General features: G+C 33.5%; 1 protein-coding gene across 3 annotated transcripts in view; it reads right to left on the bottom strand.

Moving 5' to 3' along the window:
- TRAPPC8 (trafficking protein particle complex 8) overlaps positions 1–16794 on the bottom strand; it is a 90620-nt gene that overhangs the window by 43443 nt on the left and 30383 nt on the right. For all 3 annotated transcript variants that reach the window (XR_003793924.1, XM_029225128.1, XM_029225124.1), the window contains exons 11-15: positions 13425–13530; positions 6982–7113; positions 3250–3474; positions 1918–2026; positions 311–505 (exon numbers count right to left, since the gene is read on the bottom strand). Coding sequence is in view for 2 of the 3 variants with exons in the window: in XM_029225128.1 (XP_029080961.1) it covers positions 311–505; positions 1918–2026; positions 3250–3474; positions 6982–7113; positions 13425–13530 (767 nt within the window). In the remaining variant the exon portion in view is untranslated. The remainder of the gene's footprint in view (positions 1–310; positions 506–1917; positions 2027–3249; positions 3475–6981; positions 7114–13424; positions 13531–16794) is intronic.

Here is a 16794-nt window from a genome sequence, read left to right as displayed (position 1 = left end):
TATACTCCAATAAAGATGTGGGGGGGAAAAAAAAACATGAATAGAAATTCAAGGGACTTCCCTGGTTGTCCAGTGGGTAAGACTCCACGCTCCCAATACAGGGGGCCCAGGTTGGATCACTAGTTGGGGAACTAGATCCCGCATGCATGCCACAACTAAGAAGTCCGCATGCTACAACTAAGAAGATCCCGCATGCTGCAACTAAAGATCCTGTGTGCCACAACTAAGACCCAGCACAGCCAAAATAAATAAATATAAATAAATAATTAAATAAATAAATATTTTTAAAAAAGAAATTCAAGTATATCACCTTCTACAACTGTGAGCGGAAATCTTGAGTTATCTGAGTAACTGTTCAAACAGTACTCTGTGGGGTGGAAGTTGGATGGAAGTACTCCTCTGTTGACCACAGCCACAACGTGTTCCTCAAGTTCTCGCCACTGCTGAGAGGATTCAGAGTCATATTCTTGATCAAGACTTACATGAGTAGCTGCTTGCTTTTCACCTTAAAAAAAAAGAAAAAAGAAAAGTGTCACTATTAAATACGCATATTTATTAACACCTGCCCTCAAATGAAATATATTTAGAATAAAGGTCTAAAGTATCCAAATAAACACATATACCATTCTTGCCTATTTCCAATTATGTGAGAGAAAAATAACCTCTTACTAATTCTAGCCTGACTGGAACTTAACTTATAATATTGATGCTTTTTTCCTTCTGACTCTGAAAGAATACACCTTCCTAGTTGTCTACAATTTTATATGAAATATTTCAAACATACGAACAAAGCATGGAGAATAATATAAATACTTGTATATCAAAATTTAACAAATGTTAACTTTGTTATATGATCCCAAATTTTATTTAAAAATAAAATAAATGTTACAGATAGAGTTGATGTCCTCTATGTCACCCTCCCCAATCCTGTCACTCTCCTTCATCTCCTCCACTGGTACCACTTCTTCCCAGAGCTACTCTGAAGCATAACATTCACACTCATATTTTTTATTTTTTTTACCTTACCAAATGAGTGTATACATAAACAATTCATAGAGTTGGTTTATATTTTTGAAATTTATATACATGGAATTACATTTCAGCCATCCTTCTGCAACTTTTTCCACTCAGCTTTATGCTGGGGGTATTATCCATGAAACCATTATATGAATGTACCAAAATTTATCAATTCATTCCCTGCTGTTTTACTTTTCTTGCTACTAAAAACAATGCTGCTATAAGCATCCTGATAAATATTTTTAAATAAATTACTAAATTAGCTCTTAAAAAGAAACATATTAAGCTCCAATTAAGAAGGCTTAAAATTACAAAGTTTACTTTAACATGCATGATATATTTATACTTTTGGCCCAGGACTGCCATTCTATGGCTCAACGCTAAGGAAATAATCCTATGTTTTAAAAAAGTCTTACAATAAGAACAGCATAATATTGGCAACTGTTCACTGCATCTGTATACATTTGAAATTGTCCATAATAAAATGTTAAGACAAGTTTTATCCACAAAAATGTCTATTACAACTTAGATTTTATAGAAGCAAAAAGATGGAAACTATAAAACAAGCAAATGTTACAATACTTTATATGCACTGAATGGAATATTTTACAGCCATTAAAAATGTTTATCAAGATTATGTAATAACATGAGAATTCTTTATATTATATAAGAAAAGTCATTATAAGTACGGCTATTTTGTTGTTATTGTTTTTAGTTTTTAAAGCTGGAAGGAAAACCCCAAAGTAGTAGCTCAGGTAGCAGGATAATAGATGATATGGTATTGCTGTTTATTTTCAAATATTCTTTAACAACTACACATTATTTTTTAAATGGAAAAAGATGAAAAAACTTTAAAAAAAAAAGTCAAGAGGTAACAAAGCCAAATTAAACTTTACTAACCATCTGCTGGTCGTCTGTCGTGGCCAAAGAAAACCCGTGTTGCTGAACTGTTAATATATGGTAAAGGAAGCTGCGGTAAAGGACCATCTGGTGATAGCTGACTTACATTCTAGGAAAAATACCAAAGAAAAGAACAATTTTTGAGAAAACTTCGTTATCTTCAAAATGTGCTTCCTCATTTTTTAATACACAAGATATTAAAAACATGTTAAACAAGAATATTAATTACTAGTTTTACTTAATATTTTAGAGTCATAAAATTTTATAACTGGGAAGAACTTTAGATATCATTGATTGTGGTCCAGGAGAATCTCCCTAAGGTTACTCCGCTAGTTAGTTCTCTCTGGATGTTATACCTCCAAATATTATTATTATTATTTTTATTTTTAATCACACCACCACCCCTCCCCCACTCCACCGCTTCCCCCCCTTGGTGTCCATACATTTGTTCTCTACATCTGTGTCTCTATTTCTGCCCTGCAAACTGGTTCATCTGTACCATTTTTCTAGGTTCCACATATATGCATTAATATACAGTATTTGTTTTCCTCTTTGACTTAACTTCACTCTGTATGACACTCTCTAGATCCATCCACGTCTCTACAAATGACCCAATTTCATTCCTTTTTATGGCTGAGTAATATTCCATTGTATATATGTAACACATCTTTATTTTTGTATGTTTTTTACCTGGACTCATTATAGCATCCTCTCTGCCAAAATTCTTACCCATATTATTTCAAATAAATAAAGTATAAAAGGGTAATTATATTTTGCAGGACAGATAAAATATTTACTATTCATGGACCCTGAGGAAAAAATTACAACTTTCCATTTCTCCACAAAACAATGCTTTAAAGTTACTATCCTCCTGTCTCAGTGAAATATTTTTTCTTCCTATTAATTCTACTGCATTACATCAAATTAATCTATCTACCTCCCACAGATCCGTATCTCCTTATCTTTCATAGGAAAAAGAGAGGAATGTACTTTCCAAATGGGGAGATAACCCAATATACTATAAAACCAGTTATAATTCAAAAATACGTACTAAAGAAACAGTCCAGAAAGCTCATGGCATCTTTTTTTTTAAGATTCCAAGTACAGATACAAATGTTTACTGGAATATTAAAATTCTCTTTTATGAGAACTGTGGAAAGGCAGCACAACTCAGATCTATGACCAAAAAGCCTAGCCTGCCATATTAAGACAGGTAATTGCATATATTCTAATAAACTTATAAGACTCCTACTAGCTAGTACTGAATGTGCTTTTTGCTGAAAATAATGACATACATAATTTTAATATACACTCTTGAAAATAAGTGTTCACCTTGTAAACATAAAGATATTCTCTGAGGAAGGCCCCTTGTTGAGCAGCAGATTGTTTACTTTCATTGATTAAAATATGCCTAAAAGCAGACACAGCATTGTCCAGTTGCCTAAGAGTATAGGACTGACGGCCAATGGTGAAGTTAATGTGATCCTCTGCAAGAGACCAGCCTTTTCCTTTGTAAACTTGCATGGCTTGACAATAGCAGCGTAAAGCATGTTTCTTCTGTAAGAAAATATACAAAACAAAGTATTACAATCCAAATTTCTCTTGGACTGGAAAAAATACACACACACACACACACACGAAATCAAGTAACTGGTAATTAGTTCTTCCTCTAACAGACACTGGGATGATGAGGAAAATGAAACTAACATTTATGAAAACCCCTTTGTAATTACTGCTAAAAACCAAGTGGTCCTGAAGCAAACAAGTAACTGCTCTGTCCAAGGGCAAGAAGTCTAAGAAGTCAGGGCTAATAATGACTTCATGAAAAACCATCTGGGAGTTTCCAGAGCAGTAGCACATGGAGTCATGGATCAGTTAGAGACTTGCCGTTAGCTTGTAGCTGAGAGCTATCGTGTAAAGTCTAAATTTTGTTATGGTCAGCTCTCTATACCACCGCACTGGGCTGAACAGTAATGTGCATTCTAATACTGCATATATGAGTACATGGTATAAGTATGTACTTATATTTATTGGTCTTGTTTGGTAGTGATAGAGTTTGGCATCCTTTTCTTCTGCCCACCGCTGCATCCTGCCACACCCATGAGCAGATATTTGGCTTTAATTACATATCACTGCCACCCTCTGAACTCAGACAACCTCCATTCTAAAACTGGGATTTGGTACCAAGAAAAAGGCTTCTCTCCACCTAACCTTTTGCTTCAGACTAAATTCTTGTAACCACTCCCCTCTCCAGGGCAGATTTACAAATTCTGTACCACGTTTAACCAGAATTGTTCATTTTTTTAGGAAATGTTTTCTTGAAAAGAGATAAAGAAAGCAAATCAAAATCATCTGCCCCTTGATAGCATGCAATAAGAACAGTCTCTCTTTTGTGATAGTCTTACAAAGATACCCGATTTGAATCTCAGGATGAGGAAACATCAGATAAGCCTAAACTGAGGGACATTCTACAAAATAACTGGCCTATAATCGTTAAAAGTGTCAATATCATAAATGTCAAAGTATCCTTCTGAACAGGATCCTTCACTATAAAGGACATTTAGGGGGCAACTATCAAAACCTGAATGGCGTCTAAGGATGAGATAGTAGTACTGTATTAGTACTAAGTTCTTGATTTTCATTGTTGTTTTATGGTAATACAGGAGAAAAAATTTTGTTTCTAAGAAACAGGAAATATGTCCTAAAGTACTGGGGGGTACTGGGGCACCAGGTACACAACTCTCAAATGGCTCAAGTAAACAAAAGTTTCTGAACTGTGCTTGTAACTTTTTTATAAGTTTGAGATTATTTCAAAATAATTTTTAAGTGATGTTTCTTTAAAAAACAAAAAAACCAATCTCCGTACTGCATTTAGTAAAGGAACACAGTTACTGAATCTTACAAACTGAGAGATAAAGAGAAACAAAGGTGTCTAGAAGTATCACGTTCAAGTGCATTTTTTAGGATCTCTTGAAAAAGCATCTAAAGAGATTTAAGAGGTAACAAGGATTTAAAGTCTGCCTTTTGAAGTAAAAAACAGAAAGACTGTCCAGGGTATTCTGGGCACAAACACCTTCTCCAGCACTTTCTTAATTTTTTTTTTTAACTGTAAAAGTCTCTTATAATGTCAGTTCTCTAACTTTAAATACCTTATACGTGTTCATATTCTTAATTAAAAAATTGAATTATAAAAAATTTCTGGGGACAAGTAATTCAACATGAACTCACAGAGAGGACTGAGAAATGACATTACTATATATATATAATATCCTCTATGCTCCTCACTCATCCTTCCCAATACACACACCTGTTTTTAATGGAAATGTCATAAAAAGTTGGTGCTTCTCAGAAACAACCTGGCCTCAGTCAGAATTACGTGCCCTATGCGTGCCCTATCTTCCAAGGAAGATACTGTTCTTGACAAACTTCAAAGGGACATATATTTGCTTTTCCAATAGGTCTTCATTACCAGTTATATTTTCAAGTTTCTACTACTTGAGAAAGCAATTCCCTGGGTTCAGGGTATACACAGTGGTCACAAAACAGCAACCTACCTTGGAATCATTAACTCCATGAGATAACTACAGTTAAAGATGATTATTAGGCCAGATAGCAAATGTATGTCAACCTACCACAATGTAGCCATTTTTAACTTGCTATGCATTTCCTAGAAACAATATGCCCTGTACTTTTAGAAGGTAAATACAAGATCCAATAACATCATAACCATAAATGAAACCATTCACAAAAGTGGACAAAAATGTGGAAAAAGGATAACTTATTTTTAATAAGAGACACAATCATTCCTAATGGGGCATATAATTATTCTTCTAAGGAAAGGAAACCACATGCTTAACACATTTTGTAGATTTCTGAATAACACTTTTTAAGCAAAGATAAACAATGGAATAGCATGTTTCAGATGCATTTTATACTTACTATGGAAAAAAGCTGTGAAAAATCAGAGGTTTTTACCCCCACTTCAGAGGCTGAGAAATTCTACTACATGAAGTACATCAAATTATTATAAAGACTTTTAATTTTATAAATATTTTTACAGTTTTGTATTTAATATAAAGCAAGGTCACATCATATTTTCTAACTTGCCAGTTTCCAAAAATAGAGGGAGGAACCCAAATCTTGAAAAGTTCATGGCATTCTTACATGAAACTGAGAATAATTTTAGAACATCTTTATTTCTTTGTATCTTTGAAATAACATATAATTTACAACACTGGCATGTTCTGGTTATCGCAGACTTTGAAAAATGTATGTTCATAAAAATTCTTATTAACTAAATTCGAAAAAATCCTCACACTCCCTGACTAGATTAAAAAATTCCTTAAGAGACAAGACATGTTAGTTTTACGGGTGTAAGCTCAGCTCCTAGCAAAGTCCCTGGAATACAGAGGTGATTACTCAACCCACACTTCTATCTATATTTACAGTAAACCACCATATCTCAACTGCTGTTACCACTCTAGAAAGTGGTAACTGCCTCTAAAAAGGTCCCTCCAGCTAACGCTTAAAAGGACAACTGGGGCCAGAGAATCTCTCTAAATTAATAAAGATCTTTTCCAACCCAACTGCTCCCAGGGACAAGAGACAGAAGATTTCTACCCATTAAATATTTAGTAAATACCATTAAGAGACATTCTGAGAGAAAATAGAAGACCAGAGTTGAAATAGAGAGGGTTTAATCGCCTTTAAGAAGAATTAAAATTACTTAAGTGCAGTATATCTGGCCTTCACATATATGATTTAGTTTAACCTCACAAAAATTGGGGCAAAATTCCAAATTTTATAAATTAAAAAAAAAAACGGAGGCTCAAAGACATAACTTTAAAAAGTCAAGTTGTGAGTACATCAAGATTTAAACTCAGATTTGTCTAAATCCAAATCTCATGTCCTTATCAATATAACACATTACCTCAGAACAAAATTTAATTCCATCTTTAGAACTTTAAATCAAAAAATTGACAAATAACATACCTCTATAAACTAAACAAATTATAACAAATTAAAATAAATAAATTATTTTCTTTTTAAAGCAAATGCACTCACCTGCCCTGCTTTACTAAACCGGTGACCTGCCAGTATCATATGAAACGCGTATTTTCTAACCATGGGACTCTTCATGTTTATAAAGCAATGTGCCGCCTGTTCCAAAAGAAGTGCACTTCGAAGATCAGAATCCTATTGAATGTTAAAGAAAAGAAGGTTAACGTCACAAAATTAAAAGTAAAGAAGTAATTAGTGAAAAAACATTTACTTTCTTAAAATAATATATAGCATACGCAATATTTAACTTAGGAGTATCTGAGGGCAGAGATCAAGAGACAATCCAGTATTGATGATTCTTTCTTCCAATAAGCCAAATTTTTAAAAAGTCCAAAAAAGTCTCTATCATGAAATATTTGCTTTTGCTTTTCATAGAGCCAAATGTCTGGTTATGATATGCCCCATGTAATAAATCTGTGAAGAAATGCAATCTCTTTTCAAATGGCAAAAAAGAATATAAACTGGGAATTTAATACAGGTATACTGATTTAAAGATAAACCAGAAAATGGAGTACAGAAAAAAATAGATTCACACTAATCTAATTTCTTCTGGAAACTGATCTGTGACATACAATAGCATACTTCCATCCATCCAAGAAAAAAGGAAAGATAGAATGTGTGTAGATCATGACATAATCTAATTTTCTACTCTGTCCTCTATCAGGTTTTACTGTACTTAAAAGGAATTCTCAGTTTTTGCTCTAGTTCAAGAGGCTCAAAATGACTGATTTGCATTAAAAAGTCCAGAAGGCTTCCCCTTCAAAGATTATCACCTACTGTTAGCATATTAGTAAATGGTATAACTCAAATTAGTTTCCACTTCAACTGACTTACAACAGAGTCTACAAAGACCACATACTACATTTATAGCTTCACCCGTAAGGACAACCTTTCAAATGACAGAGCCATCTTCACTTTACAAATAACTGAGAAAGTACTGAAGGTTGCTGATCAAGCATCAACAACATTTTCACCAAACTTTCTCTAGTTTTTCAGCTGTTCTCAAGCTGAACTTACCATGCCCTTCCATGTGTTCTGCTGCCATTATTTTCCCCAGGGAAAGTTGAAAACAGAAAACATTGACTTTAAATGCAATAATTTCAACAAATTATAGTTACATCAAAAAGTGTTCATAGACCATTGATTACTGTAACTATCTCTGTAGCAATCATAAAATTATATTAGAGTGGAAAAAGATCTGAGGAGACACTCCAGAAAGCATTCAGTAAATGGTAGATATTAGTAATCTACTTCAACCCCCTCATAACAAAAACTAAATGATCAGATGATTTTCTTAGTTAACTAAATCCAAAAGCTAGTGAGTGGGAAAATTAGGAATATACAATTAACAAGCAGTTCTTAACCAAGGGTTTGCATCGGAATTACCTCGGGAAGCTAGGGAGCTTACTTCTTTATTTTTTTAGGAAAATGTTTTCTTCTTAAAAAATTATTAAATACAGCCTCTTTTTTTCCTTAAAGAATAAATGTTTGAAGAAAAAAAGTGAGTATCTTTCTTTCCCACCTCATTCCTCATCCAAAACTACTATTTCCAACATGGTGCTGGTTTGTGTCGTTTCTCTCTCTCCCTCCCTGTACTTATATGCTAAATACAACAGTTTTTTTAATACTCATACTTCCTTATACATAAATGGTATTATACAGAGTATTATCTTGCGTTTTAACTTAATATCATGGACTTCTTTCCAAAACATCTACATCTCTCACTTCTTTTAAAGCCACATTGTATTCCATTATATAAATGTAGCATAATTTATTAATACAGTCTCCAACTGATTGATTTAATACTGCCACATACTTTAATTACTACAAAAAATGCTTCAATAAACATCTTTACAAAAAGATTTTTGGGTAACTATACAAATATTTTTATTAAACAAGTTTTTGGATGTAGAAGTGCTGAGTTAATGAAAGCTATGCATATACTTCAAATTCCAATTAATATAGCCAAACTGGTAAAAAAAAAAAAAAAGCCATACCAGTAAAAATTCCCATAAGAGAATAAGAGTTCATTTTCCACTCAGCCAAAAATCATTTTTTAAAATTTTATCACTTTCATAAAAGAAAAATAACACTTTGTTTATCAACATACATTTCTTTAATAGTAAGGCTGTTCATCTTCCATATGTTTATGCGTCTTTGTATTTTTTCTGTGAATTGCCTGTTTATGCTCATTTGTGAATGGGTTTTTGTGATTATCTGGTTCGTAAGAGCCCCTTGTACACTTAATTAATATTAGGCCTCTGTCATATATTTGCAAATAGTATTTCCCAGTTTTGACATGAAAGAGTCTATTCTTTAGTAGTCAAACATACTATATCTTTGCTTCTATGGCTTCAAAATACTGTATCAAACTAAGAAAGAATGTTATCATTCCTAGATTTTAAAAAATGTTCTCCCATATATTCTTCCAGGTTGTTCATTTTTTCATATTATAACTTAATCAAGCTATAATTATCATGTAATGAATAAGACAGGAATCAGCTAGTTTGATGTCACAATACCATTCAGTGAATAACCTAACATTTCCCACTAATATGACAAAATGACAGCTAATTATATGTAGTATTTAAATTCTCATTCTATTCCATTACTCTGTCTATTCTTATCATTGTAAACAGTTTTAACTTCTAAAGCCTTATAATACATTTTAATATCTAGAACAGGTAGATTCCCTCTAATTACTTCTTCTATTTTTGAATTTTACTTAGGTTTCTCAATAGAGTCAGTTTAAGTCCTATAAATTTCTTAAGTTTATTCTTAGCATGCACATGCACCCACACACACACACATACATGCACACACACACAGCATAAAAACATTTTTTTAATTGCCTACAAAGCTTCATTAACCTGCAAAACCCGGATGGGCTGCAGTCCTGGACATTCTGAATAAAGTAAGGAATATACCCTAGATATCTTTGATGGTGTGTAAATGATTCTAATGTACAATTCAATTGAGAACCAGCACAGTAAACCCTCAGCATTCTGGACTTCAATTTGACTGACCAATTCAAGAGAGACCCGGAAGTCCACAGCATATATTAATTTAACTGAAGCAAAATTTGCCTCCTGCATCCAGTGAAACTGTTTGCTGAGAAAGAACTGATTTGCAGAGCTAAACACCCTGCACTCATATCTCACTGCAGCCTTTGTTCTTCGTTTAGGTCCTGTCTTACAGTGACACCTAAAGTAGAAAAAAAACACTGCTTTGAAACCAAAAAATGGCCCTGAAAAGAATGGTAACTGCCATCTGTGTTGATGGAAGAAAAATGGAAGAATTTCACAAAGTGATAATTTTATCCAGAAAGCAGAGGCTTTCTTTGAATGAGCTGAAGAATAAAATTTTATTTTAGTGTTAGTTCACATCCACGCTATGACAAGTCTATCATATATGCTCTATAAGGAACTAAGGAAAAAACCCCATGATACCGCTTCAACAAGAACTCCAGCCTGTGAACTTTGCCCACAGCCAAGATATAATTTTAACAAAAGCTGAAAAGGCAACACTAACTTAAAATATGAAGATAAATATAAGGGAAAAAATCATTTGAGGTAGAGGTTTCCATGAACACTTCCATTAAAAAAAGGCACCCGCTGCAAACTTAACTGAATCAAATCTCAAGGATGGCATGGCACTAAGATTTTTTTTCTTTGCATAATTGTGAAATTAACAGGAAAGGTGCTAGCAGCTGAACAACTTACCACAGGAACAGTTCCTCCCAAGCTGGAGAAACTTATAAAAAACTGGTGCTATTACTATATCCTTGATAAGGTGATTTATTGTATTTAAATGGAGTAACAGACAAAAAGGGTTATATGACCAGAATAAATGTTCAACACAGAAACACAGACACAAGGAAGGGGAAAGCACCATGTTTTAAGCACCAAATTTAAACACTACCTATGTGCTACTAAATGTGACATGTTTCATCATTAAACTGGGTTTGCTCTGCCATGCTGAAAATCCCAGGGCATAACACAACAATAAGACCCACTTGCCCATAAACTTACAGTGCAAAAAATAAAGTCAAAGCACAACTCTTTTCATCACAGCTATCTTTTGCTATAATGGGATTAACAAAAATCTAGGAAAAACAATTCATGAATGTCAAGACTATGTAACTCAGTTCCCTACCCTCAGGATGAGTACATTTTTCATTTTAAACAGCCTTTCTAGTTAACAAAATTACAATAAATACAAATTATTAGTTAAAATTTAATAACCTTAGACATATTATGCCTAACAGTCTTTACTTTCAAGTTATCTCAAAGAAATATCTGACAGGTATAGTAGAAAAGGCCAGTGAAAATCACAATTTCTGGGGAAATATATCACATTCTCCCCCATCTGTCACCCCAAAGCAGTAAATGACAATGATAAATTTCCTAGAATTTCATGACAAAATAAATCATCCAGGTTTGAAAAAGAAAGGTAAAAACAAAGAGTTGGAAAGAAAAAGAATAATGAAAGAAAATAATAACGCTACAATGCAGATGGAAGAATTTGCTCTAAAGAAATTTTACTCCAAGCTCCTAAACCATAAATTCCTTTTACATTCACTGATAACCCCTAGGTTGAAAAACTCAGCAACATATTCAAACCCAAGTTAAGATTATTTATTATAATACAGAATATCAACACACTCAAGAACCTATATTCAGCTCTAACAAATAGTTTCTGACAACTGTTCATACTGGTCAGTGTCCATGCAGTATCAATTATTAAATATTTTTAAAATCATCCCTTAGCCTACTTAGTTATAACTGACAGAAACCTTTTTAGAATAATTAATGGTTCAGTTCAAAAACATCTGTAAATCATATACCATGTGTCAAGCCCAGTGTTAGGCACTAGGGATAAAAATGTAGAAAGCAACCCAGTTCCCTATCCTCAAGAAGTTAACAGCTTAAATATAATTTCCAATATAATATGACAAGTCAGGTCTCACAGCATATATGAAAGGACAGGGCAGAGACACTTAGAACAACCTGGGTACTACATACAAATATCTGAAGGATATGACTGATAATCAGGACTACTAAATTAAGGTGAAGAAAGAGGAAAAGGGCCAAAGTCCAAGAGAAGGACATTAAGGACATGAACCAGGACAGTAATAGGAGGGATTTTAAAAAGAGAAAGAGAGGTAAGTAAAATATGTGAAGATATAAAAACATGTTTAAGAAGTTTAAAAACAAAAAATCCCCTGGGACTTCCCTGGTGGTCCAGTGGTTAAGAATCCGCCTTCCAATGCAGGAGACATGGGTTCGATCCCTGGTCAGGGAACTAAGATCTCACATGCCGTGGGGCAACTAAGCCCACGTGCCACAACTACTGAACCTGTGCACTCTAGAGCCCATACACCACAACTAGAGAGAAGCTTGCACACTGCAACAAAAGATCCACATGCCACAACGAAGATCCTGCATGCCACAACTAAGACCGATGCAGCCTAATTAATTAATTGATTGATTAAAAATCCCCTAATTGTGCCACTGACAGTATAGAAGAATATAGGTACATCTCAAGTAGTTTTTGCCTTGAGCAAATAAGGAGCTGGCTGGTTACAATTTAAGATCAAGATCTATAAGGTAAGAAAGTAGAAGTTTAGTTATTGCTATGTTGACTCAAAGGTGCACTGGGAACACTCAAGTAGGTTAAGTCTAAAAGGCAGTTGGCCATTCAAATCTAAAGCTCAAGGAGACATCAGGGCTGGAGACAGATTTGAGAGTGAAAATCATAACTGTAAATAGATTACCTAAAACATGTATGAAGTAAAAAAGTACAACGGTCCAAGGATTAAAACCCTAGGGAACATTAATATAAACACAAAGGTGTTTGATTTTGTTTTTTCTGTTCTTCAGCATTCATCTAAAAAACATGTCTTTAACCATACTTACAAAGAATTACTGCCATTCTTTACAAGCCTATAGTCAATACAACTTAATGTCTGTTGGAAACCTTCAACAGCAACTATTTACGTGAATTTCTTTTTCTCCCTTTTGAAATATTCATAATATAGATTTTTAAAATGCGTAAGATGATTTTTTAACAAGTTCATAGGAATGAAAACAAAATTAAAAATTCCTGAGTAATTACCTTTTAAAGTATCAATTTTATATTAGGAAAGATGTATATTGCCTTAAATATTGTTATCCATAAGTCAAAACTTAATTCATAGAAAACATACAGTGCACGTTTGTGGTTAATAATCATGCAGGCTTAAAATGTGTAAATAAAATAAATTCAGTTTACAAAATACTGCATTTAAAATTAATTCAACAAATTACTAAAGTAGCCAGGTTATAAATTCCCAAAGAGAGATAACCCTCTAATTTTGTTTTGCATACCCTCTCAAGAAAAAAGAAACACTTAAAAAAATATATGAAACAATACTAATTAGAACAAATACTACACAGTTTTAGTACCTCACTGGTCAGCCGTATTAGGAGAGCTGCAGCCTCTGAATATTTGCTTTGGCTTTTTAAGATTTCAGCACTAAGCAATACACATCTTTCAGCCAATACCATATTCCTAGAGAAAAAAAGGCAAGAAAAATATAATTAGCACTACAATAATATTTTAGTATATCATAGTAACCATGTGTTCAACAAAAGTTTCCAATTCTAGTTTTTAAGTAAAAAGAAATCCATGTCTTTGTTCTCTACTTACCAAAAAAGGTTAAAAAAAAAAACTTCAAAGAATTCTCGTAACTCATCAAAACTTTTTAGCATTGTATAATTTTGTAGTAAGACTACAATACAAAGTCACATTTCCTGTATGAAAAAAGCTAGAACCCAACTCGTATCTCTGAATCAGCAGTTAGTTAACAAAACTTGCTTTCAGACATAAAGGAATACAAACATTTCACCCAGATTTCTTTTTCCTTCCTTATTGCAAACTCTGGTTATGTGTGTTTCATTTTACTGACTACTTTTAGGAATAATTAGGCATTTTCTCTCTGGTTAGTACTATTGAAATGTTTCACTTGGAGATAGCATGGAGCCAGTGTTGCCTGACTGTTACTGAGAAAAATCTTCTTTGTAAAAACACAAAATCAGTTGATTTTTCTTGTGGACAACTATCATCAAAAATCTAGAGTTAGATTATTTATTCTTGAAAATAATAAAAATAAATGAAAATATTTTTTACTGTGAAATTACAAGATGGAATCCTTTTGTTGAGAAATACAGTTGACCACTGAACAGTGCAGTCAAAAATATGCAGTTGGCCCTCAGTTGCACATCCATGGATTCAACCAACCGTGGATTGTGTAGTACTGTAGCATATATTTCTTGAAAAAAATTCATGTGTAAGTGGACCCGCAGGACTTCCCTGGCGGTCCAGTGGTTACGACTCCACGTTTCCACTGCAGGGGGAACAGGTTCAATCCCTGGTTTGGGAACTAAGATCCCGCATGCTGCACATCATGGCCAAAAAAAGAAATGGACCCACACAGTTCAAACCTATCCTGTTCAAGGGTCAACTGTAGCAGCAAAGTTTTTCTCATTTTACTTTCTAATTCTTATACAAAAATATACCACTTGACCTTAAAATCACAACTAAAGACTACTAACTTGAAGGTCATTCTGAACAGTGATATTTTAAAAATACATTTCACTACTTTCAAAATTACTGTAGTGATCTGCCATAAACTTTCTACAAATCATGATTTTTTTTAGAGGGTTGGTATTTATGAATATCTGAGAATGTTTTAATGAACCCAAAAGACTAACTCCTCCTTGCCAGTACCTACTCACATACTACAATATGCTCAAATATGCTCAGTTCTTAAATCTTCTTAAGTAAACTTTACAAATCTTAACACAATTGTTTTATTTTTATCCTCAGCTATTTCCCCTTGTGATCAGCTATGAAGTCACAAGGCTACCAAGTTCAGGACTTTATATTAATTTGTTTATTAAAAGCAAGATTTTAAAAAGTCATTTGTGTCAGGCAGTGGAATTACTAAAGATTCAAGTGTTTCTATGACACAATCCCTATCTAAATGCAGAAACTGACATAAAACAGATAATGAACAGGGTACCATTGATTTTTATTATGATTTGGGGAGATAAAGGAGGGAAGGGAAAGCTTCAAAAAAGAAATGTATAAATAGGATTGCATCAGTTAAAAAGTAGAGCCTGGCATTATAAGGGCACTGCAAAAGTAATATTGTATATCCTGTACTTAAGAAAATTTATTTACATTTTAATATTTCTGAGACCAGGGAGTTTCTTAAAATTGATATGTATAACTAATGTAGTATTTTCTAATTTATCCCAAAATATCTATTAAATTGTTGATAAACCTTACCAATTATGGTAACTTAGAAAAAAGATTATAAGTTAAACGCATGTCAGTTAAGTATGTATTTAGAAAAAGCATATAGTCTGCTATGAACAGGAGGACAAAACTGGATTGCCACGGCTTATTTGGCTATCTGGGTCAATTGGTATTTTCACTTTTCTTTTGCACCACTCCGCGTGCATCTCTCCAAAAGCTCTGTGCTTCATGAAGACAAGGAAAATCTTTTCAGAGAAAGGACTTTACTGCTCTGGCTTCCTTAATGCCTCATTCTCATAGTTCTTCTACCTTTTGAATCTCACTTTTTCGGAATCCTTCAAAGGTTCCTCGTTCACAGAAGGCTGTTTCTCCTGTCAGAAACTCCAAATATATTCTCAAACAGATTATACAAAGTATTCTATACAAAGGGCAGGATTTGATACTGGCTCCACCATTTATTAACTGCATACCCTTGGGCAAGTTAAACTCTTTAAGTTTCAATCTCCTTGTCTATCAAATGGTATCCACCATTTCACAGGCTTGTTGTAAAGATTAAATGAGCATGTAAATTACCTTGGCATAGTGGTAAATGCTGAGCACTAAATAAATGTTAATCATTATTACTAGTGTTGTGTTGTAAACACATTGCTATGACTACTATTTCTACTTCAACATTATAGGATACAAAACTGCCTTTGTGTTTCTGACTGTAACCCATCCATTCTACATCGAAAAGTCATATTAATCTTTCTGAAAAATAACTTTTATTATCAAGGCTCTACTCAAATATTCAGTAACTCCCCCATTTACTACTACACAAATCTTAACTACAGCTTAAAAATAATAATAAATGAGAGTTAATGCTCCCCCACGCTGATTTCTCTCAAAACACCTTTCCATATATACAAACCCTCTAACCTAGCCAGGGCTCTATTCCTTTTCAGCAGTAATGCTGTATCCAAAACATTGTTCCTGCCAATCACAATTACTAAAATGTCTTTATGGCTATCAACTACCAACCAACCTTTCTTTCAAGGTCTATTCCTCACACATACCGTGACACCTTCTCTGGACCAGTTCATAGTCTCCTTTACAGGTGGTGAGTTCTAACTCCCATAGAGTTTCAACAGAACTCACTATGTGTACAAAACATTTCTCATTTTCTTCCCTGGACCATTATTTAACTCTCTGTGTTTGCCTATTTAACAAGGAAAGTTCAAACTAGCTAACTCCTGGCTTAACAGTGGCTAAAGTTAGAGATGTCCCCAAAATATAAATCACCCTCAATAGAACAAATAACCTCAACATTACATATAACAAATTCCTAACCACATATCCAAACAAAATTGGAAAGGAAAGGAAAATGTAGTAAAACCCTAGTTTTAAAAGATCATCTCACCTTATCTATGTCTATATTAACTTGATTTGGGAGCTTATTTAAGTTTAAAGCATAAAAAACAAAGAACCATTTATATCTAATAACCATATAAATGTCAAATTTACCTCTAAATG

Source organism: Monodon monoceros, unplaced genomic scaffold, assembly GCF_005190385.1.
Source record: "Monodon monoceros isolate NGI ecotype Baffin Bay Population unplaced genomic scaffold, NGI_Narwhal_1 Super_Scaffold_1, whole genome shotgun sequence".
Classification (NCBI taxonomy): Eukaryota; Metazoa; Chordata; class Mammalia; order Artiodactyla; family Monodontidae; genus Monodon; species Monodon monoceros.
This window is presented reverse-complemented; position numbering and strand designations above follow the sequence as displayed.